The sequence below is a fragment of the Oncorhynchus keta genome, chromosome 28 (genome assembly GCF_023373465.1).
Source record: "Oncorhynchus keta strain PuntledgeMale-10-30-2019 chromosome 28, Oket_V2, whole genome shotgun sequence".
Taxonomy (NCBI): Eukaryota; Metazoa; Chordata; class Actinopteri; order Salmoniformes; family Salmonidae; genus Oncorhynchus; species Oncorhynchus keta.
This window is the reverse complement of record NC_068448.1, coordinates 69347130-69375031: the sequence shown is the minus strand read 5'-3', so window position 1 is coordinate 69375031 and position 27902 is coordinate 69347130. Positions and strand designations below refer to the sequence as shown.

General features: G+C 41.0%; 1 protein-coding gene across 6 annotated transcripts in view; it reads left to right on the top strand.

The window, feature by feature from the left end:
* dpp6a (dipeptidyl-peptidase 6a) overlaps nucleotides 1-27902 on the top strand; it is a 352637-nt gene that overhangs the window by 177777 nt on the left and 146958 nt on the right. Inside the window, exon 1 of one of the 6 annotated variants that reach the window (XM_052483754.1) lies at nucleotides 17982-18369. The exons of the other annotated variants lie outside the window; for them this stretch is intronic. Coding sequence (XP_052339714.1) covers nucleotides 18316-18369 — 54 coding nt within the window. The 5' untranslated portion in view covers nucleotides 17982-18315. Of the gene's footprint in view, nucleotides 1-17981; nucleotides 18370-27902 lie in introns of those variants that run through there. 6 annotated transcript variants of the gene reach the window in all.

The window sequence follows — 27902 nt, the reverse complement described above, 5'->3', positions numbered from 1 at the left end:
CACTTTGAACAGCAGCAATTATCTGATATCAGTACACTACGGGCCTAGCTTTGCTAGAGCTCAGTGCACAAATATGCTAGTTATAACCTAAGACAAATGACTCATTACATGTCATTGAATGATGCTGATGATTCATATTTAGCTGCCAAGGATGTGCACTTAACAGTAGATGGGTCATTTCTTGGAAAGGGAGTGATTATAACCACATATAATGTCGCCTTTAGTTTACTGAGGATAAACTGGCTTGACTCACGATGGAAGAATGAAGATGGCAGGACTAATCATGTTTAATGACTTTCCAGGGAAAGAATGCAAATGTAGGAACATGTGTATGAGCACTCTCTCTCTTTACCCGTTTTCCTTTATCTACCTACAGTAAGATCCAATCTCTATCTAGACTAGTGGTTCTAGAAAGGAAACAAACACGTCAGCCTGACCCACCACAACAGAGAGGTGGGTGTCTTCTAAATGCCAACTCAGACCTGTTCCATTCCTTATAGATTAATCATAGCTTTGAAGCAGAGTGGATGTTCTGTGATATTACCAAGGTCTCTCCTTTTGTTCTCCTCTTGTAATGACATGGAGCAGTGGACATCGGTGCTGTTTTATGAGCATGACCTTATTTCTGTTACAGCATATTGGATGACTAATTTATATTCAATTCACCCACCTCAATGTAACATCGATAGGTCTAGGCTACAACATGATGCTCAAATTTTCTGTATTACCAATCATGATGTTGCTACAACCTAGCCTATGAATGTTTAAAATGTTTATAACACATCTACGCGCTCTCCCCACCAAATATCTTAGTTAGTTATAAAATTGCGTGACTAAGATCTCCTCTGCAAAAATGTCAAAATGAATGACCGATTTCTTGAGTTATCTTAGATTAATTCTGACTATTTTGAGGAGGTGTATACTGGCTATGGCGTCTCAAACTATACAAACAGTACTATTGCCCCTTTTTTCTTGTTTTTCAAGCAAAGGTCTTTTAAGGGAGTATGTGAGCACACTCATTTGGTTCACTTAGCCGACTTCAGCCAGTGAGCTGAAGCATGCTGATGCCAGCTAGCTAACATAATTGAATTAGTTCAAAACTGTACAACTATGATCTTTTACTCTCTGAGTCAACTAGTGCTAGCTAGCTGTAGGTTATGCTTTCAGTACTAGATTAATTTTCTGATCCTTTGATTGGGTGGACAACATGTCAGTTCATGCTGCAAGAGTTCTGATAAATTGGAGGACGTCCTCCGGAAGTAGTCATAATAAAGTCTATGGAATGGGGTGAGATCCATTGTGTTTTCTATTGAAGTCAATGTATCCAGAGGAGAACAGAAAATAGCTGTTGTCCTGCTACATCATGGTGCTACCCCAGAGAGTGCTGTTGACGCTACTGTAGACCTTCATTGCAAAACAGTGTGTTTTAATAAGTTATTTGGTAACATGTAAATATATTTAGTATAGTTTGGGCTCCCGAGTGGCGCAATAATCTAAGGCACTGCATCTCAGTGCAAGAGGCATCACTACAGGCCCTGGTTTGAATCCTTGCAGTATCACATCTGCCCGTGATTGGAAGTTCCATAGGGTGGCACACAATTGGCCCAGCGTCATCTGGGTTTGGCCGGTGTAGGCTGTCTTTGTAATAAGAATGTATTATTAACTCACTTGCCTTGTTAAATTGAATAAAATCACTATTTTTATTTTTATGAAAATCACTGAGTGCGATGGTCCTCCCCTTCCTCCTCTGAGGACCTTTCACTGCCATGGATGTTATGTTGCAGGAGTATCAGTGACTCAGCATTGTAAAATGTTTGAAATGGAGAAGACTGATATTCTAGCTGGTGAGTAATACACTGGCAATAGAACTGGATTTAATGTAGAAACTGATTTTTACAGAGACTTCATTGGTGTTTTGTTGTATTTGAATAATGGTTTTACTTTTGAAGGGGGTACAGAAGTATACATAACAATATGCTATCGGGTGCTGAAATGTGCTAATGGGTCAGGTGCTGAAATGTGCTATTAGGAGTGACAAGTATTATCTATATGCTGGTACTAGTTATGCTGAGGAAGACCCTTTACTATTAAAATAATACACTGCTCAAAAAAATAAAGGGAACACCAAAATAACACATCCTAGATCTGAATGAATGAAATATTCTTATTAAATACGTTTTTCTTTACATAGTTAAATGTGCTGACAACAAAATCACACAAAAATGATCAATGGAAATCAAATTTATCAACCCATGGAGGTCTGGATTTGGAGTCACACTCAAAATTAAAGTGGAAAACCACACTACAGGCTGATCCAACTTTGATGTAATGTCCTTAAAACAAGTCCAAATGAGGCTCAGTAGTGTGTGTGGCCTCCACGTGCCTGTATGACCTCCCTACAACACCTGGGCCTGCTCCTGATGAGGTGGCGGATGGTCTCCTGAGGGATCTCCTCCCAGACCTGGACTAATGCATCCGCCAACTCCTGGACTCCTGGACAGTCTTTGGTGCAACAGGCCCTGTCCAGGAGTTGGCGGCATGTGCTCATTGTGAACCTGCTTTCATCTGTGAAGAGCACAGGGCGCCAGTGGCGAATTTGCCAATCTTGGTGTTCTCTGGCAAATGCCAAACGTCCTGCACGTCGGGCCCTCATACCACCCTCGTGGAGTCTGTTTCTGACCGTTTGAGCAGACACATGCACACTTTTGGCCTGCTGGAGGTCATTTTGCAGGGCTCTGGCAGTCCTCCTCCTGCTCCTCCATGCACAAAGGTGGAGGTAGCGGTCCTGCTGCTGGGTTGTTGCCCTCCTACACGTCTCCTGATGTACTGGCCTGTCTCCTGGTAGCGCCTCCATGCTCTGGACACTACGTTGACAGACACAGCAAACCTTCTTTGCCACAGCTCGCATTGATGTTCCATCCCGGATGAGCTTCACTACCTGAGCCACTTGTGTGGGTTGTAGACTCCGTCTAGAGTGAAAGCACCGCCAGCATTCAAAAGTGACCAAGCCAAGCACTGAGAAGTGGTCTGTGGTCACCACCTGCAGAACCACTCCTTTATTAGCGGTGTCTTGCTAATTGCCTATAATTTCCACCTGTTGTCTATTCCATTTGCACAACAGCATGTGACATTTATTGTCAATCAGTGTTGCTTCCTAAGTGGACAGTTTGATTTCACAGAAGTGTGATTGACTTGGAGTTACATTGTGTTGTTTCAATGTTCCCTTTAATTTTTTGAGCAGTGTATATACCATTTAGCAGACGCTTTTATTCAAAGTAATGCACGCACATACATTTTACTTACGCGTGACCCTGGGAATCGAACCCACTATCCTGGCATTGCAAGTACCACTCTATACCAACTAAGCTACAGAGGACCACACTGTGCCACTGTTCAATGCTGTTCTTCCAATGCTGCACTATGATGTTTCAATGACAGCCGACTGGCTATTTAACTTCTGATCTAGTGTCCAGTGATCAACACTGATTTTCACTATAACCTATTAGTTATTTTTCCTTTCACAAAATCACAAATAAAATTTCAGCTCAGGGGATTCTACAGTAACAATGCCTTGGCAAGACAACGGTTAGCAAGCACTTGAGGTTCCACCGAAGAAGAAAACAAACAATGCCTCACCGACCAACCACAAACCATGTCGGTGCATCTGCACTTAGTTGTCATGACAACAATTCATTTAAAAAAAATGTAAATAAAGATGATGCCATTCCAGTGCCTTTGAAATGTTATTAGCATTTCAAGCTCTCTGGAGAAAACAGGATGCTTATGAATGGTGGCCATTGGCTATGTTCTCCTAAACCTGCAGGTTAGAAGGTAGAGGTCATTAGCGGACTGATTAGCATCAGTCCCACTCTCAACCAATAGGGAAGGTTTGTGGGCAGAGTATCAGTCAGTCCCCCGGCCAGCCTGATGCTTCTAATACAGACCATGGCCTCTAGGTCCTGCTCTGTTTGTGATTTCACGTCTGAGTGGTCAGAGGCCTGATACGTAGTATCCACATGCCCAGTGTATGTTACAGTTGTCTTGCCCAGGGGAGAGCAGCGTGTCCTTCATCCTCCCTGAGACAAGATGAAGGGCCAGAGGAGCCCTGTTAATGTGGGGAGTTTTTGTACACACACACACACACACACACACACACACACACACACACACACACACACACACACACACACACACACACACACACACAGAGTCACCTGGTCAGACATCTGTGTTACTTTTTCTTAAACATATCTTGATGCCTACTATTGTGGGTCAGGCAAATAACAACAGGGGCTACATGTGTATGATGAAACCTTGCAGCATTCTACTAAAATGGGATTTGTGTGAATAAGACACTTTGGTATTATATGTGAACTCTAGAACACTATTACTATTCATATACTAGAAATCTGTTGAAGGCTTTAGGATTTTCAAAAGACCCTGGGACAAGCACACTATCATTTCCATCACATACTTAGATTTACATAGGACCTGTTTTGTAATTCATGGATAGAATAATGCACGACACAACGCAGAGAGCCTGGATACAGCCCTTAGCCATGGTATATTGGCCATATTCCACAACCCCCTGAGGTGCCTTAATGCTATTAAAAGCTGGTTCCCAATGTAATTAGGGCAGTAAATGTTTTGCCATGCGAGTGGTATACGGCCTGTCAGCCAATCAGCATTCAGGGCTTGAACCACCCAGTTTATAATACAGTTTTATTTATTTATGTTATTTTATTTTATTTAACCTTTATTTAACTAGGCAAGTCAGTTAAGAACAAATTCTTATTTACAATGATGGCCTACCCAGGCCAAACCCGGATGACGCGGGGCCAATTGTGCGCTGCCCTATGGGACTCCCAATCACGGCCGGTTGTAATACAACCTGGATACAGGCTGTAACGTAACAGTTTGCGACACAGAAGGAGAAGTCTGGCCTTTACAACAGCTTTTGCTCTCCCTGCTGATACTTAAATAAAACCAATAAAACCACGAGGAAAATGCACTCTGCCTGCCTTTGTTTTTAGTGCTTTTAGCCAATAGCCATTAGGGCTTTCTTCCCATGTTCACCACCCCCTTAACGGAGATAACAATTATAGATCAAAGTGGACTCTCCCTCTAGGGTTGTAATGTAATTGACTGTTTGGCTGTTGTTTTTTGCCTCCTCTGTTCTTCTTTTATCCACTAAAGTAGCAACAAACACTGCAGGTAGTGTATGTACTGAAGAGCACTGGCTATCGATATGAATATGAGCTTGTGGGAGACTGCTGGGTCATTTTATACAATTTTACTTGAGAAAAACCGAACTTATTTGAATAAAACACTAAATGTGTTGCTGTAGTTTGTCCATAAATCATACAAATTGCATACTAGTTGAAGTTTACATTCAACTTTAATATTTATTACGTACAAACACAGTGTCTGTGGATGTGTCTCATTACAATAACTATTTTTCAAGTTCCTGTAAAAACACCAATCACTTTTTAAATAGTTTTATTCACCCCATAATGCATCATCTCGAGGAGTAGTAGAAGTTAAGTAAGTAAATGTATTTACTTATGTCAATGTGATATTTCAGTTTTACATTTTTAATACATTTGCAAAAATGTCTGAACATGTTTTTGCTTCGTCATTATTGGGTATTGTGTGTAGATTGATGCGTGAAAAGAAAAACATTTTAATCAATTTTAGAATAAGGCTGTATTGTAACAAAATGTGGAACATTTCAAGGCGTCTGAATACTTTCCAAATTATAAATTGCAGACCTCCACAAGTCTGGTTCATCCTTGGGAGCAATTTCCAAATGCCTGAAGGTTCATCTGTACAAACAATAGTACGCAAGTATAAACACCATAGGAACATGCAGCCGTCATACCGCTCAGGAAGAAAACGCGTTCTGTCTCCTAGAGATTAACGTACTTTGGTGAGAGTAGAGTCATTATAATGCCCAGCCATGTACCATAGTCATTATCCTGTACCATAGAGTCATTATCCTGTACTTTAGGGTCATTATAATGTCTAGCCATGTACCATAGAGTCATTATAATGCCCAGCCCTGTACCATAGAGTCATTGTAAAGCACAGCCTGGTACTATAGAGTCATTATAATGCCCAGCATGGTTGCTATATTGTCATTATAATGCACAGCCCTGTACCATAGAGTCATTATAATGCCCTGCCCTGTACTATAGAGTAATTATCCTTTACTATAGAGTCATTATCCTGTACCATAGAGTCATTATAATGCCCTTCCCTGTACCATAGAGTCATTATAATGCCCTGCCCTGTACTATAGAGTAATTATCCTGTACCATAGAGTCATTATCCTGTACTTTAGGGTCATTATAATGTCCAGCCATGTACCATATAGTCATTATAATGCCCAGCCCTGTACCATAGAGTCATTATAATGCCCTGCCCTGTACCATAGAGTCATTATAATGCCCTGCACTGTACTATAGAGTCATTATAATGCCCTGCCCTGTACCATAGAGTCATTATAATGCCCTGCCCTGTAACATAGAGTCATTATAATGCCCAGCCCTGTACCATAGAGTCATTATAATGCCCTGCCCTGTACCATAGAGTCATTATAATGCCCTGCACTGTACTATAGAGTCATTATAATGCCCTGCCCTGTACCATAGAGTCATTATAATGCCCTGCCCTGTAACATAGAGTCATTATAATGCCCAGCCCTGTACTATAGAGTAATTATCCTGTACCATAGAGTCATTATCCTGTACCATAGAGTCATTATCCTGTACCATATAGTTATTATTCTCTACGATAGCGTCATATTAATGCCCAGCCCGGTTGCTATAGAGTCATTATCCTGTACTATATAGTCATTATAATACCCAGCCCGGAGTTATTATAATGCCAAGACCTGTACTATAGAGTCATTATACTGCCCAGCACTATACTATAACATCATTATAATGCCCAGCCCTGCACTACAGAGTCATTATCCTGTACTACAGAGTCATTATAATGTACTATAGAATCATTATCCTGTACTATAGAGTCATTATCTATAGATTATATTGCCCAGTCCTGAACCATAGAGTCATTATAATGCCCGGCCCTGTATCATATGGTCATTATCGTGTACCATAGCATCATTATCCTGTATTATAGAGTCATTATCATGTAATGCAGAGGCATTACCCTGTTCCATAGAGTCATTATTGTGTACTATAGATCCATTATCCTGTATCGTAGAGTTATTGTCCTGTACTATAGAGTCATTATCCTGTACTACAGAGTCATTATAATGTACTATAGAATCATTATCCTGTACTATAGAGTCATTATCTATAGATTATATTGCCCAGTCCTGAACCATAGAGTCATTATAATGCCCGGCCCTGTATCATATGTATCATATGGAGTCATTATCATGTAATGCAGAGGCATTACCCTGTTCCATAGAGTCATTATTGTGTACTATAGATCCATTATCCTGTATCGTAGAGTTATTGTTCTGTACTATAGTCATTACCCTGTATCGTAGCATCATTATCCTGTATCACAGTCATTATCCTGTACTATAGAGTCATTATCCTGTACTATATATCCATTTTCCTGTATCGTAGAGTTATTGTCCCGTACTATAGAGTCATTGCCCTGTATCGTAGCGTCATTATCCTGTATCACAGCATCATTATTCTGTACTGTAGAGTCATTATCCAGTACTCCATAGTCATTATCATGTTCCATATAGTCCTTATCCTGTATCATACATTCATTATCCTGTACCATAAAGTCATTATAATGTCCAGTCCTGTACCATACAATAGTCATTATAATGTCCAGCCCTGTTACATCCTGTACCATAGTCATTATAATGTCCAGCCCTGTACCATACAATAGTCATTATAATGTCCAGCCCAGTTACATCCTGTACCATAGTCATTATAATGTCCAGCCCTGTTACATCATGTACCATAGTCATTATGATGTCCAGCCCTGTTACATCCTGTACCATAGTCATTATGATGTCCAGCCCTGTTACATCCTGTACCATAGTCATTATAATTTCCAGCCCTGTTACATCCTGTACCATAGTCATTTTAATGTCCAGCCCTGTTACATCCTGTACCATAGTCATTATAATGTCCAGCCCTGTTACATCCTGTACCATAGTTTTTATAATGTCCAGTCCTGTACCATACAATAGTCATTATAATGTCCAGCCCAGTTACATCCTGTACCATAGTCATTATAATGTCCAGCCCTGTTACATCCTGTACCATAGTCATTATAATGTCCAGCCCTGTTACATCCTGTACCATAGTCATTATAATGTCCAGCCCTGTACCATACAATAGTCATTATAATGTCCAGTCCTGTACCATACAATAGTCATTATAATGTCCAGCCCTGTACCATACAATAGTCATTATAATGTCCAGCCCTGTAACATACAATAGTCATTATAATGTCCAGTCCTGTACCATACAATAGTCATGATAATGTCCAGTCCTGTACCATACAATAGTCATTATAATGTCCAGCCCAGTTACATCCTGTACCATAGTCATTATAATGTCCAGCCCTGTTACATCATGTACCATAGTCATTATGATGTCCAGCCCTGTTACATCCTGTACCATAGTCATTATGATGTCCAGCCCTGTTACATCCTGTACCATAGTCATTATAATTTCCAGCCCTGTTACATCCTGTACCATAGTCATTTTAATGTCCAGCCCTGTTACATCCTGTACCATAGTCATTATAATGTCCAGCCCTGTTACATCCTGTACCATAGTTATTATAATGTCCAGTCCTGTACCATACAATAGTCATTATAATGTCCAGCCCAGTTACATCCTGTACCATAGTCATTATAATGTCCAGCCCTGTTACATCCTGTACCATAGTCATTATAATGTCCAGCCCTGTTACATCCTGTACCATAGTCATTATAATGTCCAGCCCTGTTACATCCTGTACCATACAATAGTCATTATAATGTCCAGTCCTGTACCATACAATAGTCATTATAATGTCCAGTCCTGTACCATACAATAGTCATTATAATGTCCAGCCCTGTACCATACAATAGTCATTATAATGTCCAGCCCTGTACCATACAATAGTCATTATAATGTCCAGTCCTGTACCATACAATAGTCATGATAATGTCCAGTCCTGTACCATACAATAGTCATTATAATGTCCAGCCCTGTTACATCCTGTACCATAGTCATTATAATGTCCAGCCCTGTTACCTCCTGTACCATAGTCATTATAATGTCCAGCCCTGTACCATACAATAGTCATTATAATGTCCAGCCCTGTTACATCCTGTACCATAGTCATTATAATGTCCAGCCCTGTTACATCCTGTACCATAGTCATTATAATGTCCAGCCCTGTTACATCCTGTACCATAGTCATTTTAATGTCCAGCCCTGTTACATCCTGTACCATAGTCATTATAATGTCCAGCCCTGTTACATCCTGTACCATAGTCATTATAATGTCCAGCCCTGTTACATCCTGTACCATAGTCATTTTAATGTCCAGCCCTGTTACATCCTGTACCATAGTCATTTTAATGTCCAGCCCTGTTACATCCTGTACCATAGTCATTATAATGTCCAGCCCTGTTACATCCTGTACCATAGTCATTTTAATGTCCAGCCCTGTTACATCCTGTACCATAGTCATTATAATGTCCAGCCCTGTTACATCCTGTACCATAGTCATTTTAATGTCCAGCCCTGTTACATCCTGTACCATAGTCATTATAATGTCCAGCCCTGTTACATCCTGTACCATAGTCATTTTAATGTCCAGCCCTGTTACATCCTGTACCATAGTCATTATAATGTCCAGTCCTGTTACATCCTGTACCATAGTCATTATAATGTCCAGCCCTGTTACACCCTGTACCATAGTCATTATGATGTCCAGCCCTGTACCATACAATAGTCATTTTAATGTCCAGCCCTGTTACATCCTGTACCATAGTCATTTTAATGTCCAGCCCTGTTACATCCTGTACCATAGTCATTATAATGTCCAGCCCTGTTACATCCTGTACCATAGTCATTATAATGTCCAGCCCTGTTACATCCTGTACCATAGTCATTTTAATGTCCAGCCCTGTTACATCCTGTACCATAGTCATTTTAATGTCCAGCCCTGTTACATCCTGTACCATAGTCATTATAATGTCCAGCCCTGTTACATCCTGTACCATAGTCATTTTAATGTCCAGCCCTGTTACATCCTGTACCATAGTCATTATAATGTCCAGCCCTGTTACATCCTGTACCATAGTCATTTTAATGTCCAGCCCTGTTACATCCTGTACCATAGTCATTATAATGTCCAGCCCTGTTACATCCTGTACCATAGTCATTTTAATGTCCAGCCCTGTTACATCCTGTACCATAGTCATTATAATGTCCAGTCCTGTTACATCCTGTACCATAGTCATTATAATGTCCAGCCCTGTTACACCCTGTACCATAGTCATTATGATGTCCAGCCCTGTACCATACAATAGTCATTTTAATGTCCAGCCCTGTTACATCCTGTACCATAGTCATTTTAATGTCCAGCCCTGTTACATCCTGTACCATAGTCATTATAATGTCCAGCCCTGTTACATCCTGTACCATAGTCATTATAATGTCCAGCCCTAGTACCATAGTCATTTTAATGTCCAGCCCTGTTACATCCTGTACCATAGTCATTTTAATGTCCAGCCCTGTTACATCCTGTACCATAGTCATTATAATGTCCAGCCCTGTTACATCCTGTACCATAGTCATTTTAATGTCCAGCCCTGTTACATCCTGTACCATAGTCATTATAATGTCCAGCCCTGTTACATCCTGTACCATAGTCATTTTAATGTCCAGCCCTGTTACATCCTGTACCATAGTCATTATAATGTCCAGCCCTGTTACATCCTGTACCATAGTCATTTTAATGTCCAGCCCTGTTACATCCTGTACCATATCATTATAATGTCCAGTCCTGTTACATCCTGTACCATAGTCATTATAATGTCCAGCCCTGTTACACCCTGTACCATAGTCATTATGATGTCCAGCCCTGTACCATACAATAGTCATTTTAATGTCCAACCCTGTTACATCCTGTACCATAGTCATTATAATGTCCAGCCCATCCTGTTACATCCAGCCCTGTTACATCCTGTATAGTCATTATAATGTCCAGCCCTGTTACATCCTGTACCATAGTCATTATAATGTCCAGCCCTGTTACATCCTGTACCATAGTCATTATAATGTCCAGCCCTTTTACATCCTGTACCATAGTCATTATAATGTCCAGCCCTGTTACATCCTGTACCATAGTCATTTTAATGTCCAGCCCTGTTACATCCTGTACCATAGTCATTATAATGTCCAGCCCTTTTACATCCTGTACCATAGTCATTATAATGTCCAGCCCTGTTACATCCTGTACCATAGTCATTATAATGTCCAGCCCTGTTACATCCTGTACCATAGTCATTATAATGTCCAGCCCTGTTACATCATGTACCATAGTCATTATAATGTCCAGCCCTGTTACACCCTGTACCATAGTCATTTTAATGTCCAGCCCTGTTACATCCTGTACCATAGTCATTATAATGTCCAGTCCTGTTACATCCTGTACCATAGTCATTATGATGTCCAGCCCTGTTACACCCTGTACCATAGTCATTATGATGTCCAGCCCTGTTACACCCTGTACCATAGTCATTATAATGTCCAGCCCTGTTACATCCTGTACCATACAATAGTCATTATAATGTCCAGCCCTGTTACATCCTGTACCATAGTCATTATAATGTCCAGCCCTGTTCCACCCTGTACCATACATAGTCATTATAATGTCCAGCCCTGTGACATCCTGTACCATAGTCATTTTAATGTCCAGCCCTGTACCATACAATAGTCATTATAATGTCCAGCCCTGTTACATCCTGTACCATACAATAGTCATTATAATGTCCAGCCCTGTGACATCCTGTACCATAGTCATTATAATGTCCAGCCCTGTTACCTCCTGTACCATAGTCATTATAATGTCCAGCCCTGTACCATACAATAGTCATTATAATGTCCAGCCCTGTTACATCCTGTACCATAGTCATTATAATGTCCAGCCCTGTTACCTCCTGTACCATAGTCATTATAATGTCCAGCCCTGTACCATACAATAGTCATTATAATGTCCAGCCCTGTTACATCCTGTACCATAGTCATTATAATGTCCAGCCCTGTTACATCCTGTACCATAGTCATTATAATGTCCAGCCCTGTGACATCCTGTACCATAGTCATTTTAATGTCCAGCCCTGTTACATCCTGTACCATAGTCATTATAATGTCCAGCCCTGTGACATCCTGTACCATAGTCATTATAATGTCCAGCCCTGTTACATCCTGTACCATAGTCATTATAATGTCCAGCCCTGTTACATCCTGTACCATAGTCATTATAATGTCCTGTCCTGTACCATACAATAGTCATTATAATGTCCAGCCCTGTACCATACAATAGTCATTATAATGTCCAGCCGGGTTGCTATTCTTGCCCTTTAATTAAGTATCAAAAATGACTCTGTAAGACTGAGTCCCAATCAAGACAACAACAGATGTGCACGTGTAGAGAAGGAACCCTCTTTTCCCTAGTGGTGGGATTTTAAGCTTCTTCCCAAAAATCTCAATAAAAAAATGTATTTGAGTCAGCCAGGAACATATAATACAGTTTGCTTCACGGAATCAGAAGTCTGGCTTTACAACAGTCCCATGTTCACCACACACTTAACGGTGATGGCAATTATATACCGAACACAAATATAAACGGAACATGGAAAGAGTTGATCCCATGTTTCATGAGCTGAAATAAAAGATACCAGAAATGTTCCATAGGCACACAAAGCGTATTTCTCTCAAATTTTGTGCACAAATGTGTTTGTATCCCTGTTAGTGAGCGTTTCTCCTTTGCCAAGATAATCCATCCACCTGACAGGTGTGACATATCAAGAATCTGATTAAACAGCATGATTATTACACAGGTCCATCTTGTGCTAGGGACAACAAAAGGCCACTCTAAAATTAGCAGTTTTGTCACACAACACAATACCACCGATGTCTCAAGGTTTGAGGGAGCGTGCAATTGTCATGTTGACTGCAGGAATGTCCACCAGAGCTATTACCAGATAATGTAATGTTAATTTCCCTACCATAATGTTGTTTTAGAGAATTTGGCAGTATGTCCAACCGGCCTCAAAACAGCAAACCACGTGTAACCACGCCAACCTACGACCTCCACATTCGGCATTTTCACCTGCGGAATAATCTGAGACCAGCCACCCGGACAGCTGATGAAACTGTGGGTTTGCACAAATGAATAATTTCTGCAGAAACTGTCAGCAACCGTCTCAGGGAAGCACAGCTGCGTGCTCGTCAGCCTCGCCCGAACCTGACTGCCGTTCAGCGTCGTAACCGACTTCAGTGGACAAATGTTCACCTTCCATGGCCATTGACATGCTGGAGAAGTGTGCTTTTCATGGAACAATCCCAGTTTTAACTGTACCGGGAAGATGGTTGACAGTGTTTATGGCGCTGTGTGAGCGAGCGGTTTGCTGATGTCAACGTTGTGAACAGAGTGCTTCACAGTTTTTCACAATTTCTGACATTTAAGCCTAGTAACAATTCCCTGTCTTAGGTCAGTTAGGATCACCACTTCATTTTAAGGATGTGAAATGTCAGAATAATAGTAGAGAGAATTATTTATTTCAGATTTAATTTCTTTCATCACATTCCCAGTGGGTCAGAAGTGTACATACACTCAATTAGTATTTGGTAGTATTACCTTTAAATTGTTTAACTTGGGTCAAACGTTTTGGGTAGCCTTCCACAAGCTTACCACAATAAGTTGGGTAAATTTTGGCCCATTCCTCCTGACAGAGCTGGTGTAACTGAGTCAGGTTTGTAGGCCTCCTTGCTCGCACAAGCTTTTTCAGTTCTGCCCACAAATTGTCTATGGGATTTAGGTCAGGGCTGTGTTGTTGGCCACATCAATACCTTTACTTTGTTGTCCTTAAGCCATTCTGGTATTAATTTACACTTTTATCACCAAAGTACATTCATCTCTAGGAGACAGAACGCGTCGTCTTTCTGAGCGGTATGACGGCTGCATGTTCCTATGGTGTTTATACTTGCGTACTATTGTTTGTACAGATGAACGTGGCACCTTCAGGCGTTTGGAAATTTCTCCCAAGGATGAACCAGACTTGTGGAGGTTTACAATTTTTTTCTGAGGTCTTGGCTGATTTCTTTGATTTTCCCATAATGTCAAGAAGAGGCACTGAGTTTGAAGGTAGGCCTTGAAATACATTCACTAGGTACACCTCCAATTGACTCAAATTATATCACTTAGCCTATCAGAAGCTTCTAAAGCCATGACTTAATTTCCTGTAATTTTCCAAGCTGTTTAAATGCACTGTCAACTTAGTGTATGTAAACTTCTGACCCACTGGAATTATGATGCAGTGAAATAATCTGTCTGTAAACAATTGTTGGAAAAAGTACTTGTGACATGCACAAAGTAGATGTCCTAACCAAGAAATTTGTGGAGTGGTTGAAAAACAAGTTTTAATGAAGTGAAACCTAAGTGTATATAAACTTCCAACTTCAACTGTATAACCTACCTTTCGTAATATTTCCCCTAATTTTATTAGCCTACCTCCTCTTTCTCTCTCTATTGTTGCTTGATTCCTTCCCTGCTTTCAACAGTTCAGTGAAATAAGTTTTGTTGTCCTTATCTTCATCCTTCTAATGACATCCTTGAATAATATTCTGTCGGACTAGAATTAGATACGGAAGGCTTTCACTTCTCTTCACAACGATTGAATGGTTATGGGTCCGAATAATTAACTTCTATAGCCTTCCGCCATCACGCATTCGCTCTTCTTTCAAACTTCCCATGAGTTCTGTTGGCTGCTGTATTTGACATTCAGCAAAAAAAAATAGGTTGTGTGCCTCTTCGAATAGTCTATTGGTATAAGAAATGCTAAACAAATTATGTCCAGCAAGCTGTTCTAGTCTAGCTTTTCCTGCATGGGACTCCAAGAGCTATGGGGCGTTTTTTAAGGAGAGAGGCCAACATTTATATTTTTTGGTTCAGTGTAGATCAAAGTGGACTCTCCCTCTAGGGTTGTAATGTAATTTGGCTGCTGTTTTTTGCCTCCTCTGTTCTTCTTTTATCCACTAAAGTAGCAACAAACACTGCAGGTAGTGTATGTACTGAAGAGCACTGGCTATCGATATCCAATTTGTCATAAGCGCCGAATACAACAGGTGTAGGCATTACTGTTAAATGCTTACGTGCTCCTTCCAAACAATACAGATTTCAAAAGTAAGAAAAATGTGCAAAAAAATTAAAAGGTGTACTGGTACCGAGTCAATGTGCAGGGCTACGAGGTAGTTAAGGTTTCTAGGGAGAAATCTCAACTCAATATGAGCTTGTGGGAGACTTCTCAGTCTTCTTTGTAAACCCAGAGAACACACTTTTTTAAATCTACAATATCAGCATTGACTGAAAAGTCAAACAGAACATTCCCATTTCTCATGTTAAGCATTGCTTCGACATTCACAGAATTATAGATCCACATACATAATTGTCATCCTTGTTGTGATGATGAGTCATTACAAGGCTATTACCAGTGCCATAGCAATCAATCGGCACAGTGTTTTGAGGTTGCATTGGTATTGATTTGTAGGCAACATCTCATCAGTCTTGAGCACTTCTTCCAGTTCATTAGGTTGGCAGCCATAAGGGCCTCCATTTGTTCCGGGAGGTTGGCACCGCCACTCAATTAATCTGTAACTTCTAAGGAATCTGTGTTTAAACAGAGCCAAGGCCACAGGCATCCCTCATCCTCTCCTTGTCCATTTGTCAACATCACAGGGGTTGAGGTTTGGAGGTTTGTGTACAGGCTCCCCCACCGCAGCACAATGGGCATTTGTTATGTTGCAGCCACAGCGACTGAGTAGCACTGTATCCGCCATCAGCCAATCGGGGCATCTGGTCCAGAGTGGGCATCATTAGTTTGGAGTTGATTGATTCGCCCAGCAACAACCCTTTTAGTTTTATAAGTCATGCTGTTGATGTTAATTGCAATAGGAGCGGTAGAGAAGGGCCGGTTGTGTGGTAGTGGAGTGTTTGGTTGTGCGCGATGACATGCTGTGTAGTGCCTCAGTAGTGCTTTTACTAGTGTCAACTTATCTATGTTTGTGTGAGTTTGATTGTCTATGTGTGTGGAGGTTTGTTTTGTATACTGTGCTGTGTACAAATCCTACTCTATTCAGTGGTTTTGGGATACTTTGGGTTCACTTGGACAGGGATGCAATTGTTTTTGCAACGTTTTTAAGCAGGCAGGCAAGGGGTCTAAAAGTAGGGACTCTGTTTGAAGGACATAGCTTTCCTTCCACTGTGCAGCAGTGTGCTTATCATGCAGGCCCGACACTGCCGACACCCATCTGGGATTTCATAGTAATTTACCTCACCAAAACACAGTGCCCACAATTAATTAACAAAGCAGCATGTGTATATTAAAAATCCTGCTAAGACAGAGAGGGGAATGGAAGAATAGAACAGGTATCATTACCATGTAGAATGTCTCTGAGTATAAGTAACTCATTTATATACCGTGTTTGGATATTGAATGCAATGGTTCTTCCTAGAAATGTTTAATTAACACAGCGCTTCAATACATTACATTTGGTTTAATTTGAGGGATAACCAAAAGTGGCTTGTGTGAACATTAGTGCATTGCTTGAGAGCCCCTAAAGTGTAAGATATTAAATAAATGGTATTATGTTAATAATACTTGCGCTACGTGTACGTTTGCAGTGTGAGCAATCGTAGTTTCACTTCATTGTACCTTTGAAAAAAGGGTGGTTATTTTCTTACACTTTAGTGTCGCTCATTTGGATTTCAGTGTCCAAATGTCTTAAGTGTACCTTTAGTTTTTTCGAAGGCCACAGTAATTCCATTAAGTGTTTCTATCAAAAGTATTTTACCATGCCATCATTATAATAACACAACGGAACAGAGGTTAGGAAAAGTCACGATAGCTGATAGCTGAAAAGTCATGGTAACTGACATGTATAGTCATGTTAATTGCGTCTTAGTCACCTTGTGCTCAATATCTCATACACTTCTGTCAGAATTCTTGTTTCGTTTTAATGGTGTTACTCAGAGACTTTAAATTCAAGGAAGAACATTTTGGTTGGATACACCCTGCTTCCCCTAGCACCAATTTAGACTTGTTTGCTCGTTCTATTTCGCTGAAGCTCTGTCTGCTGCATACATTAGCCCTAAAGAGATATATTAAAATATACTTATACATGATACAACTATATATCTTCTAACCGAGCAACTTGGATGCCTCTTCTTACTGGTTTATTAGTTACATTTCAAGTATTTGTTTCAATATATTTCCTGTCATGCCATCAGGGGTGCTGCAATCTCCGGCTATGGATTTTCTACACTTTACTGTCCAATGGTACAGATCTCGCTCTTGAAGCAAAAAAATGTTTTATTCTGTATTTAGAAGAGTTGAAAATCATTGACGTCAAAAAAACATATTGCATAACATTATGTGTGAGTGTGTCAGCGCAGAGCTCTGTAGAGACTGTCAATGTGACCTATTTCATTGAATGTATGAAATACACATGTTTCAGTGATAGCTTTGATGTCATTAAACTATTCATTATATTTTACTGTTATCTGAATTGAATGGTCCAGATAACAGGTAGGAGGATTGTAGTGCCTAAATTACCTCTACAATTATTATCAATGATATCACCATTTTAGTAGTGTCTGTGTCTCTTAGCGGGTGCATGCGTGAAAATCTGATACGTGCGACGTGGTGGGGGACAAGAATCGCTGTTCGCCTCCCCCCATCTCAGTCGCCCGTTGGTGGTTGCCAGGCATTTATCGAAGTGGCGCGGTCGGTATCAATTGCAGTAGCTGTCTTTGCCTCAGCTCTTATCTCTACCTCTCTCCCTCCCACTTTCTTCCATGCACAAGGTTACAATTGAGTATCATCTGCGTTGTCTCAGATTAAGACTCGTTTTGCCGGGATTTTGCTCCCAACTCCTTATTGCTTACATCAAGCTCTCTCTCAACTTTAAACATCACGACTGAAATTGAATGTATTTTTCTCGGTGGTACTTTGCCGGCTCCGGTCACCTCTCAAAGTCACCTGTGATTGTGTTGTGGTGTAGCAGCTGGTTGATCTGACTGTAGGGCATCATGACTACTGTGAAGGAGACAAACGCACCGAAAACGTCTCAACAGCAAGAGCAGGTAATGATGTGCTTTCCTTCATTCAACCGATGTCATTACTCCCTGTACTGAAAATGTAAATTGCTGTGATTTTTTTTCTCCAATTTTGTGTGAAGCCTGCAATTCTTTACTATAACGCCACATGAAGCATTATCATAATAGCAGAGACTATTTTGTATACAATTCTCCATCATTTTAAACATTTGGAATTGTTGCAGCGTTCGGCAAGACAACCGGCTCTAACACCAATGTCAGTCACTCTTCTCTGTAATTCAAGGTGATTGCTGTGAGTGAGCATCACTACCCCCACCTTAGCCTAGACTCCATTTAGCCTATTTCAAATCAATTATCGCCATAACGGACACGTGTTACACCGGCTGTGTCGCGTTGATACAACCTTAACTTGGCCAGTGCACCGCGATTTACATTAAGCTGGATATGACGTTGAAAAGGCGGGAAATCCTTAGGTAAAATACTTCGAAGTAGTTTATTGCAGGCCACGTTATCAAACAATTGTCATTTTGTCGTCTGAGTAATAAGGCCCACATAAACAATACAAGACAAGATGATTTGTACAGGCAGTTGTGTTTATAGTAGATAACTAACCCAGCATTCAAATGTGATGTGATGGTTTATGTGACGGTTTATGTGTGACCTCTAGCTCAAACAACTAAAGTGTATCTTATTTTTGGCTAGTGAATTGAACCTTTTCAGATAATCCACAGTCAAATAAAGTGACGGTGTTGCAACAGGTGATTTGATTTGCCTTTGGAGATATACATTGAATAAATCATTGGATGCATTTTAAAGGCTGATGTATAATGATCTTGCTTTCCACTGAAATGTGTGCTGTAGCCTATCTCAATGCAAAAGATTTCAGCACCACTAAAAGGACAGCACCCAATACCCATTTCTGGACCATCAGAGGAAGAGCCTGGGTGGCAGATTTCAGCACCATTCAATGGGCAGCTCCACCAGCACATACTGATCATGGTGCTGTCAACTAGGAATACGTTGCTATGTAAAGAGTGGGAATCATAATTTGGTGATACAGGCCTAGAATGATACTGTTCCATTAGAGCAGGCACTGTAACAGGGGGGAGCTTTGGACAGCATCTGTCATTGTCTGGAGTCCTGTCTGTACAAAGTACATCTTCTAATATGACAGAAAAGGTGAGAAGGACTCATGGCTGTGTCCCGTAGAGCAGCCAACCTTCACTTGAGCCTCTCACTGCTTTACTCATGTGTAGCATATGACTGTCAAGCTCTGCTAGGGAGGCAATGAAAGACATCGCACACTCAAAGCACACACCTGTCAAACATATACACATAAAACGCAGAAATACACACACTTGTCAAATATGTACATGTGTCGTGCACACAATACACATGCTGACGTGTGTGTGTGTGTGCGGGCAGTTGCATTCACGGACAGTGTCATGGTGCTGAAATTATTTGAGCCATAGAGACCAGCCGTAGAGACTGGTTAACCCTTGCTCATGTGTTTTCCATTAGCGCCGGCTGTTGGCTAATCAGCTGGTTAGAGACTCATTTTCAGCCGGCTACATATTCCACTTCATAGTAACTTACCTACTTTTCATTTAAAAGTTTTAATTCGCTAGTGCGTTGAGCCCTCTCCCGCTTGAATGAACGATATGCATCTTCTAGTGCAATCTATTGATAGAATAGGCGCCTGTCAGTCACAAAACGATCGATTTCGGGGTAGCGCAGCAGAGAGGAGGTTTCACTCTCGCCAAAAACATTGGGCTTATTTTGGGCCTAAACTTGTCGCCTGCCTTCCAGTCTTTTGGACGACTAGCATTGTTAGGGCAGAGATATGAGCATCTCGTCATTATATACAGATCTCTGGTTGCAGTCGTATTTCTTTACACAGAGGAGGGAGATATCATGATGCTCGTGAATTTGCACTTCCCATGTAATGTAAGTGGTCACAATGAGTCGAAATCCACGATTTATCTTAATTATTTTCTAACACATTTCACATAGCCAGCAACGCAGAGTCGTGGCCCATAGTAGGCTATTTACTGTGTGTTGATTTGACAACTGAGGACGGCACAGTGACACTGAGGAAGGCACAGTGATGCCAAAACGTTGGTAAATACCCATTAAATTGCTGGGAGATTACACATGGAGTGTGCAACTTTCTTTATTTTGATAGTTTGTTGATTTGACAACTGAACAGCAACTGTTGACTAGTTTATAATAGGTGTCGAACTGACTGAATAAAGTCGATCTCTTTGCCATTCATAAATCATGCAACGTGGTTATATGTCCATGAAATCGTATAGGAAGAAGTAAACCAAAGGATTTCCGAGGTTTCTTTTCCTAGGATGTCGGGGATTTCCAGACGGACTCTAAAATGAGTGAGTCTCGTCTCCTCAGTCAGTGTAGCTTACCAAATGGCATTGGTGAGAGAACTGTTCATTTGGCTCTTTAATTTGCGTACAGTACGCTACTTGTAGGCCTATGCGTTTTGCTGAGGATCTGCAGATAAATGATGAAAACATTAGATGAAGATGGGGAATCTTCACTGCCGGAACAATAGGTGGTGGAGAGCCTCATTCTGGTCCAAATATGATAAATTAGGGCCCTCACAAAATCCAGGCAGAACAGAATTAAATAATGTTCAAAAATGTATTGACCTGTAGTAGGGAATCAACTAAATGTATTGAAAATGTATTCGTGTGTGTGTGTGTGTGTGTGTGTGTGTGTGTGTGTGTGTGTGTGTGTCTAATAAAAACAGGCTTTCCCAAAGGCTTTCCCAAAAATCTTCTCAATTAAATTGAATTATTGGGGCTCCAGAGTGGCGCAGCGGTCTAAGGCGTCACTACAGACCCTGGTTCGATGCCAGGCTTTATCACAACCGGCCGTGATTATGAGTTCTATAGGGCGGCGCACAATAGGCCCAGGTCAGTGACCTGACAGTGTGGTGCCTGAGCAACAACCTCTCCCTCAACATCAGCAAGACCAAGGATCTGATCATGGACTACAGGAAAGGGGGGGGTGAGCACGCCCCATCCACATTGATGGAGCGGCAGTGGAGCAGGTAGACAGCTTCAAGTTCCTCAATATCCAAACCACTAGACTTAAAATGGTCCAAAAACACACTCACAGTTGTGAAGAAGGCACGACAGTGCCACTTCCCCCAGGAGGTTGAAAAAGTTTGACATGTGCCGTCAAATCCTGAAACGGTTCTATAGTTGTACCATTGAGAACTTATTAATTGGCTGCATCACTGCTTGGTATGGCAATAGCACTGTCCTCGATCGCATGGCGTTACAGAGTGTTGTGCCGGAAAGCCCAGTACATTACTGGGGCAGAGCTGCCAGCCATCCAGGACCTCTATATCAGACAGGGTGTAAAGAAGGCCCGGGAAAAAAATCGCCAAATACCCCAACCACCCTATTTTCTCTGCTGCCTCACGACAAGAGGTACCGGTGCTTCAAGTCTGACACCAACAGGATCTTGAACAGCTTCTATCCCCAAGCAATACGACTGATAAGTAGCTAACAAAATAGCTACATGGACCGAGTTTACCTTGTATCTTTATTTACCTTTCATTTCAGTATTTGCACTGTCTCTGCATACTCACAGGGCCCTACACACTCACACACACACAATCACTCACTCCATCATCTGCTCACTCACACATATGCACATACATTTATACCTACTCTACACACACACACACCCACTCACTTACAAGCTGCTGCTACTCTGTTTATCTTATATCCTGTTGCCTAGTCACCTTACCTCTAAACATATCTACCTCTATCACTGTAGTATCTCTGCACATGTAAATATGGTATTGTAAATGACTTTTTAAATATTTTCTGAATATAGTATGCTTGCTTACTTACTTTTATTGTGTATTTCTTATTCTCATTTCTCGTGTTTTTTTGTGTTTTTGGCTTTCTAGAAAAACATTGTTTTTCATTTTTGCATTGTTGGGTTTTGAGTTTGGAAGAAAGCTATTTCACTGTACTTGTGCATGTGATATTAAAACTTGAAACTACACCCCAAAATCTACATGTCTCATATTTTTTCACAGACCTCAAAGTGGTCTCCTGATGTGGTTTAAGCATTGTTGTGGACATCCAATTTAGTTGTTTTATCTTCTTTTTTTTAAGTGTGATTTTGGGAGCAGAAACCTGCAACCTACTTCATTTTTGTTTTGTTTTAATAAAATACATAATTTAAAGAATAAACATATTTTTGGCAATGTATATCTTGCAGTAAAGCTATAAATAAGACTTTAATCTCAAGAGAAGTCATGTTAAATGTTGAAAAATATTTCATGTTCTCTTACTTAGAAAATAGCCCTGATCATATAGGCTTAGAACTTAACAATATCCAAAACAACTAACACGACAAGGAATTCATACATTTCCAGTCCTTTACATTGTAAAGTCATGTCTTTCTACATAATACCACAACTCATTATGTAATCTGTGAGGTAAACTCGATAAAAGTATTCAATCATTTCTTTCTGTATTTCTGAATCAAGGCATTAGAATGTACCAGAGGACACCAACATAGAGTTTCTGAGGCCTGTGGGTTGTGTGTATGGCCTTGGGGTCTTCTCTAGGGGTGGGATTGGTGTGTATATAAAAACAAACAGGAGAATGAAGACAAGACTAGCCATCACTCAAAAAACAGATGGCAAATATATTGGGAAGGGGAGAGGAAGGTAGAGTAGAAAATTGTCCTTGATGATGGGTTTTGTCTGAAAAGGAATTTTGTTTCTAGAATGGTAACATAGTGTTAGGCATGTGAGCGTTCCCAGATGCGCTTCAGCCCAGCTTAAATAAAAATGGCAAAGTTTTATGCTTGTGTTTCTGGTCACTAGAATCCCCAAGGCCCTAGTGGAGACAGAGTGTTGCTTCAGTGCCTCGCTGATGAAGAACTGGAATGATGACCTCTTACATCGATGTAAATTAACTTTACTTAAAACATAAACACACAGGAGAATGAACACTTTAGGGACTGTAAAGCCACCTTCAGGTCAAGGGACCTGCTTTGCTTGGTGGTTTTCCATAAACTTGCATCATTTGCATTATAATTAACATAAATACATTAGACAACAGGTTACAACAGCCCAACCATGCTACGTCAATTCAGCCTCCTCAGTTAGTATTCTGTTCAAGTCCACTTGGCGTTAATCTTCAACCTGAAATGATGTAGCATGCTTAGAAACCAACATACAGATGATCATCGTGGGAAAAATCAAAAGAAATCAGCCAAGACCTCAGAAAAAAAATTGGAGACCTCCACAAGTCTGGTTCATCCTTGGAAGCAACTTTCAAACGCCTGAAGGTACCACATTCATTTGTACAAACAATAGTGCGCAAGTATGAACACCATGGGACCATGCAGCCTTCATACCGCTCAAGAAGAAGACGCGTTCTGTCTCCTCGAGATGGACGTACTTTGGTTCAAAAAGTGCAAATCAATCCCGGAACAACAGCAAAGGACCTTGTGAAGATGCTGGAGGAAATGGGTACAAAGGTATCTATATCCACAGTAAAACAAGTCCTATGTCGACATAATCTGAAAGGCCGCTTAGCAAGGAAGAAGCCCCTGCTCCAAAACCGCCATAAAATAGCCAGACTACGGTTTGCAACTGCACATGGGGACAAAGATCGTACTTTTTGGAGAAATATCCTCTGGTCTGATGGAAAAAAATAGAATTGTTTGGCCATAATGACCATCGTTATATTTGGAGGAAAAAGGGGGATGCTTGCAAGCCGAACAACATCCCAACTGTGAAGCACAGAGGGGGGCAGATTCATGTTTTGTGGGTGCTTTGCTACAGGAGGGACTGGTGCACTTCAAAAAATACATGGCATCATGAGGTAGGAAAATTATGTGGATATATTGAAGCAACATCTCAAGACATCAGTCAGGGGCGGCAGGGTAGCCTAGTGGGTAGAGCGTTGGACTAGTAACCGAAAGGTTGCAAGTTCAAATCCCCGTGCTGACAAGGTACAAATCTGTCGTTCTGCCCCTGAACAGGCAGTTAACCCACTGTTCCTAGACTGGACAATGACCCCAATCATACTCCCAAAAGTTGTGGCAAAATGGCTTAAGGACAAAAGAGTCAAAGCCCTGACCTCAATCCTATAGAAAATGTGTGGGCAGAACTGAAAAAGCATGCGTGAGCAAGGAGGCCTACAAACCTGACTCAGTTACACCAACTCTGGCAGGAGGAATAGGTCAAAATTCACCCATGTGATGAAAGAAATAAAAGCTGAAATAAAGCATTCTCTCTACTATTATTCTGACATTTCACATTCTTAAAACAAAGTGATGATCTTAACTTACCTAAAACAGGGATTTTTTTTTTACCAGCATTAAATGTCAGGAATTGTGAAAATCTGAGTTTAAATGTATTTGGCAAAGGTTTATGTACACTTCTGACTTCAAATGTAACTAGGAGCCTAGAGTAGCCCAACCCGCAGTTTCTGCACCTAATTAGGCAGAAGGCAGTAGCAGCAGGGATGTAGTATAACATACTTTTGAAAGGTACTTGATTTGGGCCCCTGGAATTCACACCTATAAGGATGTGGCTCTATAAAAGTATATGGAACCTGCAGAATGGCTGTTGATAGTTATCGCATTTTGTTAAAGAGATCCATTACTCTTCGTTTCAGACAATACAAGATGTGAGGATCATTGCATCTGCTTAAAGATGTTTTAATCCGATTATTCCTTGAAACTTAAGCTGAGCGATACGGACAAAAATCCATATTGCGAAAATACCTGAATTTATGCGATAACGATAAATAGAACGATAAGTTTATAACATTAATGTACAACATAGTTTTATTTATTTGTTATCTTTTAAACTACTATTACTAGTTTGATGGTCGTAGCCATCAATTGTCCCAATAACAATCACCCCATATTAGCAAACGTATTTAATTTCAAACACATTTCTCTAGTATAGGCAAAATGCCTGCGATAAGTGATCTGTATGATCGGTGTCGATAATTTTTGGTTTGTCATCCCAGCTCTACTTGAAACCATACAGTATGTCACTGTGTACTTAATCCAAGCACTCACTCAATATGTGTATTCATTGCCACACCTTCACATATTGGTGCATTGTGGAATGTGGTGCTACAGTACCACGGCATTATGCATTCTAGCATTAGTGTGTACCCTTGAGCTTCTTATTCTGCATTTTCTTCCTCGCTGGTTGTACCTATTCAGCAGAACAGCTCCTTAATGGGACTGATAAGCAGCATGGCTAAATGAACATTTTAAGAGAGAACGAAGCCCGGATTTGACTGCCTCTGGAATAAATAAAAATATATCCCTCCTTTTTTTCCAAGTGCCCCCAAGCTGATAAGTAAAGAGATTATGGATTTAGGAGGGAATTTGTTTCTTGATTTCCCCCACTGTTGTTTGTGCCATAGTTCATAGTAAGGGCAATTAGGAACAATTGAGCCGTGATGTTTGGGGCTAGAGCGGAGATTAGACAGTAGATTGGAATGTGGCCACCACGGCAATGCATCATGATTGTTGTCGTGATATAAACACTTCTGGCTGGGGACGCAAGTAAAGCTCAATAGCTTCAAGGGGGACTTTAATAAAGCCATAAATATGAAATGCTTTGACCGCATCGCTCCTTTCTTTCTGCTTCTCTGTGTCCCTGCAGATAAACTAAATGCGACAGCAAGCAGCTTCAAATCTTACTAATAGTTGTCTGAGGCAGAGTATGTGGGTGTGTGTGGGTGGGTGTTTGTGTTAGTGTTTTTCTCTCACACATCCTCCTGCAGTACTGCATCTCTGGAGTAATACTGATCTTGTTTAAAACCTCCCCAACAAAGAGGTCAAGCATTTCCTGTCAGGTGTGAGGAAAATATATTTTTGTTATGTTCTAATTGTGTCTCTGGGCTATGTGAAGCATCAGTGATATGCTTATGAAGCCTATTAATCACAATTCAGTGTTTTCATTTAAACCTTCAAGGCCCATGGCATCATATTGTGGGTAATTCCATTGGAGAAAATTGTGCTACAATTGCAAGTGTTCTTTAGGTATTTAAAAGAGAAACGTAATGACAGGTATCTGTGACGTAAGATGCCTTGTGTGGGGATAAAATTGTTTTGTTTTGCTAATACTGTTGGTCCAACTGAAGAAATATATTACAGCGTGCGTTCTGAGCCCTCTCCTGTACTCCCTGTTCACCCACGACTGCGTGGCCATGCACGCCTCCAACTCAATCATCAAGTTTGCAGACGACACTAGTGGTAGGCATGATTACCAACAACGACGAGACGGCCTACAGGGTGGAGGTGAGGGCCCTCGGAGTGTGGTGTCAGGAAAATAACCTCACACTCAACGTCAACAAAACAAAGGAGATAATTGTGGACTTCAGAGAACAGCAGAGGGAGCACCCCCCTATCCACATCGACGGGACAGTAGTGGAGAGGGTAGTAAGTTTTAAGTTCCTCGGCGTATACATCACGGACAAACTGAATTGGTCCACCCACACAGACAGCGTCGTGAAGAAGGCACAGCAGCGCCTCTTCAACCTCAGGAGGCTGAAGAAATTTGGCTTGTCACCAAAAGCACTCACAAACTTCTACAGATGTACAATCGAGAGCATCCTGTTGGGCTGTATCACCGCCTGGTACGGCAACTGCTCCGCCCACAACCGTAAGACTCTCCAGAGGGTAGTGAGGTCTGCACAACGTATCACCGGGGGCAAATTACCTGCCCTCCAGGACACCTACACCACCCGATGTCACAGGAAGGCCATAAAGATCATCAAGGACAACAACCACCCGAGCCACTGCCTGTTCACCCCGCTATCATCCAGAAGGCGAGGTCAGTACAGGTGCATCAAAGGAGGGACCGAGAGACTGAAAAACAGCTTCTATCTCAAGGCCATCAGACTGTTAAACAGCCACTACTAACATTGAGTGGCTGCTGCCAACACACTGACTCAACTCCAGCCACTTTAATAATGGAAAATGATGGAAATTGATGTAAAAATATATCACTAGCCACTTTAAACAATGCTACTTAAAATAATGTATGTTTGCATAACCTACATTACTCATCTCATATGTACAGTGGGGCAAAAGAGTATTTAGTCAGTCACCAATTGTGCAAGTTCTCCCACTTAAAAAGATGAGAGAGGCCTGTAATTTTCATCATAGGTACACTTCAACTATGACAGACAAAATGAGAGAAAAAAATCCAGAAAATCACATTGTAGGATTTTTATGAATTTATTTGCAAATTATGGTGGAAAATAAGTATTTGGTCACCTACAAACAAGCAAGATTTCTGGCTCTCACAGACCTGTAACTTCTTATTTAAGAGGCTCCTCTGTCCTCCACTCGTTACCTGTATTAATGGCACCTGTTTGAACTTGTTATCAGTATAAAAAGACACCTGTCCACAACCTCAAACAGTCACACTCCAAACTCCACTATGGCCAAGACCAAAGAGCTGTCAAAGGACACCGGAAACAAAATTGTAGACCAGCACCAGGCTGGGAAGACTGAATCTGCAATAG